Source organism: Centruroides sculpturatus, unplaced genomic scaffold (genome assembly GCF_000671375.1).
Source record: "Centruroides sculpturatus isolate CEXI.00-Female unplaced genomic scaffold, Cexi_2.0 scaffold1435, whole genome shotgun sequence".
Taxonomy (NCBI): Eukaryota; Metazoa; Arthropoda; class Arachnida; order Scorpiones; family Buthidae; genus Centruroides; species Centruroides sculpturatus.
Window position 1 is genome coordinate 1 of NW_019386549.1, and position 5,860 is coordinate 5,860.

At 30.1% G+C, this 5,860-nt stretch overlaps 1 protein-coding gene across 3 annotated transcripts in view; it reads left to right on the top strand.

Annotated features, from left to right (window-relative positions):
- Positions 1-4,889: 4,889 nt before the first annotated feature.
- LOC111615280 (clavesin-1-like) overlaps positions 4,890-5,860 on the top strand; it is a 9,748-nt gene continuing 8,777 nt past the window's right edge. For 2 of the 3 annotated variants that reach the window (XM_023356699.1, XM_023356701.1), the window contains exon 1: positions 5,375-5,513. In XM_023356699.1, coding sequence (XP_023212467.1) covers positions 5,447-5,513 — 67 coding nt within the window. In that variant the 5' untranslated portion in view covers positions 5,375-5,446. The other variant, XM_023356700.1, reaches the window with a different exon arrangement.

Genomic DNA, 5,860 nt, shown 5'->3' on the forward strand with positions numbered 1-5,860 from the left:
GGTTTTCATCGAAAATTCTTATATAGTTAGTCGGGTTTTTAGCACCTGTGGTTTTCATATCTGGTCTCCTCTTTCAATATCTAACTTTGTTTACGAGATTGAGGAAAGACAGCCGGACGGATTAATATAAATCGGCAAAAAGATTAATTTTGATGGTAGAGAAGAATTTTATAAAATAAGTAAATGCTAATAACGAGTAAAATCTTTATTAAATCCTGGCTATTTGAAACACAATGTCACGTTTCTATCTTTTTATCTCTTCGACCTATAACTACGAAAATTTAATGGCATCAATGCTTCTTATATACAGGTTATCATGTCAAATTTCGCATTTATTCGTTATACCAGCATGAGATATTAAACGAAATAGAGAACAACGCACACACATTCACACATACATACATCCTTGAATGTATATATGTATACATTCTCGTATGTATACATTCCAGGAATTCCTTCTTTCAAGAAATTCCTTGAATGTATTCAAGAAATTTTTTTTCGATTCAGGTGGTCTCAAAACACGACATTTGAAAAATATCCGACGGGTCAAATTTATATGATTTCAATACGTTCCCTTCTCACGTTCCCACAATAGCCAGGGATTTAAAAAAAGAATTTCCTATACATATTTTAGATGTTCAATCAGTAAACAACTTAAAGTATTTTGTTTTATTTTCCCAATTGTTATGTATACAGCTTACTTGTATAACAAGAAAGAAAGAAAGCATAGAAATTGTGCCATATTTGACCCTCAGGGGCTTTTCGCAAATTATCATGTATTGAGACACAATAAACTTAAAAGAAAGTATAAACCAGGGCTGTGGAGTCGGAGTCGGAGTCGAAGTCGGAGTCGGAGTTGGAGTCGGTAGATTTTTATGCGTCTCCACAGCCCTGGTATAAACAAAAAACAGGAGGAATTTCATAGATATGTAAAGTACTGTACGTACATTCGTAAATGTCTGTTTATTAGGGTCTATTTCATTTAATATATATGGATGAGGCAAACACTAAAAAAAACTTCTCATGGCAGCTAATATAAAGAGAATTCATTGGTGATGATAAATTTTGATCATTAAAGATCGAGAAGGTGAAAGATAGTTGTGGTCACATGTTATACCTCCATTGAGGATGGACTTAATGAAGGTTTTAGTCTTTATTAGTATGTACAAATTTTTAAATAAAATTTATCTTTATCCTCAAAATAAATTACTCCATTTTGCCACTTTATAATAAATAATAATATGAACTTTTTTAATAACAAAATTTCATAAAAGACGGCGCCACACACAATTTTATTTATTATGATTAATAATATAAAATTTATTTTTAAAACTAGCAGGTGGGCCCGGCGTTGCTGCGGCAAAAGTAACGATAACTAAGGTAAAGATTATTACGTTACAGTAAACCTTACCCATTTTCACAAAATGCAAGAATTGGGTCCCCTTGTTTCCACACTAATTAGAGAATTTTTAGATGGGTCTAAAAATATGTTTGATTTCCCGCAAAACGAAAAAAAACTGCATCTGCGTATTGCACGTCGCTTTCTCTTAACAATTCCATTGTTACTTAGCACTTCCATTGTTACTTAGCACTTCCATTGTTACTTAACACTTCCATTGTTGATGGAAGTGTTAAGNATTACTCCATTTTGCCACTTTATAATAAATAATAATATGAACTTTTTTAATAACAAAATTTCATAAAAGACGGCGCCACACACAATTTTATTTATTATGATTAATAATATAAAATATATTTTTAAAATAGAATTATCAATACATAATAGCTGAGAAAGTTACGCAACTCATTGCTAAAACATTCAATCAACGAATCACTTTACTTAAATTATATTAAATTACAAGTTTGTCTTGATGCTATGTTCTGAATTCAGTGAATGAAATTCGAATAAAAAAATAAGGCATAACAATCAAAATCAAATCATTTAAAATACGACATTTAGAAACACACATTTAAAATTTTGTTGATACATTATATAATCGACAAATAGTTTAATTCATATTATTGTTATACTGATGATTTTGAAAATTATGTAAAATTTAAGAAAACGAGCAATTATTTATTGTAACATTGTCACAATACCTGACTGCAATTTTTAAATCATTTTTTTAATTTATTCAATTTAAAATGTATGCGCTCCACCTCAAATTAATAGTGCCTGGTCCCTGTACATCATACATTCTCTTTAACAATAGAGTCATGCCGGTCATCTAACTCCTATCAGCAGAAACGTTTTGAATTCAATCAACTTGTCTACTGGTTTTCATCAGAAATTCATATAAAATTAACCGGATTTGCTGCCCTTTGTTTTCCATACGTTGCCTTGTATTTCATCTATATAACTCCTTTGACGAAATTAAGAAATGACAGCCAGACGTACACAGGGGTGTGGGAAATTATATATTTGAAATTTTTTCAAATTGCAGCCCAATAATTTAATTTTGACATTTTAAGGATAGGCGAAAGACTAAAAAAAGGCAGTCGGAACATTACGTCAGCTAACAATCTAACAATGAAATCATCTGAGGCTCTGAGAGAACTTTCCTCATCAATGCCGAGTTAACTGTAATGACGTGAAAAAATTATACTTATTTATTTTATAAACATAAGCCTTGATGCTTTCAATCGTGTCCCAATGTTTTGTTTTCATGGCCCTTGTATATCCTTATCAATAAGTTTAATAACCTCATAAAATAACTATCTCTGTTGATAAACAATAGCAAATTTCACCCTTCTCTTTAGATGTTTACAGGTGAAATTTCGCATTAAATGTTTCAATTATTACACAAACTATTTCACAAAAAGTAAGAAATTTTCAAATCACTTATTTTCTACAACTCTAATAGAAGACCTGAGGTTTGCTCAGAAAGAATTTTTGATTTAACAAACGTTTTCAATTTATTTCCCTAAGACATCTTCAGATTTTGAATAAACTAAATTTAAAACATCGTTCAAAAGTAGAACATTCGGTTTTGAATTTTTATATTTAAAATATTTTAAATAAATCAGGAGAACGATTTTGAATTGAAATTATATCAACTTTTGATGTAAACCGTAAGTCACGTAAAATTAATTGGAGCTTTCTGCACCTTTGGGCTCCATATCTGGTTTCAGATTTCATCTAACTCCGTTTCTAATATGGACAGACATGCGGACAGACGAACGACAGTGGAAATTATCTGAATTACAAATGTAGAGTCATTAAGCTTATTTATTACGTTGTTTTTTACTAGTTCGAAATATAAAACCTAAATATGTAGGTTAAGAGTATGATGACCGCGTTATAATTTCATTAAACTCGATACGGAATATAAGATACTGTGAGTTTATAAAGTCTGTTGAATTCACGATAAGATACTAACAGTTTTTATGTATCAGTGTTCAAGAATTTCCTATGGCACATGCGGTAAGTATGGCAGTCTTCTGTAGTGTGATATGTGTGCCGTTTGCAGCCTCAGTGTTTCAAGAACATTCTTTAATGTAGGTTAAGTGGTGTGACGACTGTGCACGAAAAGATTACTGGCACTTATTATTATTTTTATTATTTAAGATTAATTTAACGGAGCTGCCGGATAGAGAAAGGTAGGGCTTGATACATGCGTGTCAGATTACTCATGAAAAATTCTTAGTGAGTTGCAAGCTGAAATAAGCATAGATTCTACATTGTGTTCCGCAATTCGGTAAATTGATGCCTTAACCCTCCTGTCTTTTGGCTATCATTATAGTTTGTTTTCACATTAACATTTTATTTTCTTACATTAAAATCACAAAATAAATTGATTCCTAACAAATATGCGCCTGTTTTTTCGATTACTCTGTATAATAAAGCTACAAATAACAGAATAGACATTCGGCTTGTTAAGTCCACTATTTACTATTAATTTAAAAGCATGTCATAGTTAAATTTTAAACTTATTAGTAAAAGAGTAAAGTTTAAAGAAATAAAACATACTGAGATCAAAATAATATGTAGAGAAAGTATATAAATTAATTGCTTAAATAATGAATAAAACATTGTTATGTGTAATAGTTTTATATTGTACTAGCTGCAAGGACCCGCTTCGCTGGGTTTTTATTTGTTCGTACATTTGTTTGTAATATAGTTTTTTTTTATACATAAAAGACTGTTTTTCTAAGTAATCTAGAATCTAGCTGCAAGGACCCGCTTCGCTGGTCAAAAAGTAACGATAGTGAAGATTAAGATAATTACATTATAGCTAATCTTACCCGTTTTCACAGAATGCAAGAATTNACTGGCACTTATTATTATTTTTATTATTTAAGATTAATTTAACGGAACTGCCGGATGGGGAAAGGTAAGGCTTGATACATGCGAGTCAGATCACTCGTGAAAAATTCCTGGTGAATTGCAAGCTGAAATAAGCATAGATTCTACATTGTGTTCCGCAATTCGGTAAATTGATGCCTTAACCCTCCTGTCTTTTGGCTATCATTATAGAGTTTGTTTTCATTAACATTTTATTTTCTTACATTAAAATCACAAAATAAAATTGATTCCTAACAAATATGCGCCTGTTTTTCGATTACTCTGTATAATAAAGCTACAAATAACAGAATAGACATTCGGCTTGTTAAATCCACTATTTAATATTAATTTAATAGCATGTCATAATTAAATTTTAAATTTATTAGTGGAAGTGTAAAGTTTAAAGAAATGAAACATACTGAGATCAAAAGAATATGTAGAAAAAGTATACAAATTAACTGCTTAAATAAAGAATAAAACATTTTTATGTGTAATAGTTTGATATTGTATTATATTATACGAATACTTAAAAAATTACAAATTTAAGAGATAAATATTTGCAACTTTTATTGCTAAATTTGGAAAAATAAGAAACAAAAGTACAAACGAAAGATGTAAAAAAAACTAAATGCAAAACAAATGATGATACAAATGGAAAAAAATTGTTGTATTTTGACCTTTTCCTAAAACCACGTGATTTTTATACAATTTATCATCACTCAACGATAAGTATCACATTAGAACAGATGAATAATTAAAAAACTTAGTATAGATGGGTAAAAGGGTGTAGGAATTAATAAGTGAGGATAAAATCATTGCAGGGTAGAACAAAAGTTCGTAATAGTCTGTCTTATTGGCAGGGTCTGACAGACAAAATTTCTATTGTATATGTATGTAAAATCATAAAGTTTGTTTATCGGTTTCAAAGTCTAAGATTTAAATAACTATTGATAGATGAGATTAGAAACTTACTGCGCCTACATTACAGTATATTCAGTTAATTGGTGAAGCGAGTTGATTCTTCTAAACATCGGATTATATAGAATGCTTTAACCAAGAAATATTTTAGAAATTCATTGGTAATTGAATTATTTTGCGCAATCTGGAAAAAGTATACAAGATTAGTAACAAAATTTTCATGTTAAGAAAGCAAATATAGAAATGGAACCAAAGAAAGAATATACTTGGAACGAGAAAGAGTTAGAAGAATTTCGGATGGCTGTTATAAGTGAGTATTTTTAATATATTAATTTATTTATTACTGCCTGCTTCATCGCTTACGTAAGAACCCGAACGTTATTCCACATTTTTTCATATCTGTGCTGCATATTATAATTTTTATAAGTGTATTCATTTTGAATATAGTGTATTACAGTAGGCCCCCTATAACGCTTAGATACGTTCTACGTTAATCGAATTTTACGTTGTAGGAATCATTAAATACATGAGCCAAACGCAGCCCGACACGTGTGAAGTTTACGGACTAAGGCTGTTTGAAAGGTTTTCTTCTATAAAATTAACCGATTCTAGACTAATTCCACTCAGCATTTCCAAAACACGTATAATTTTTTGGGA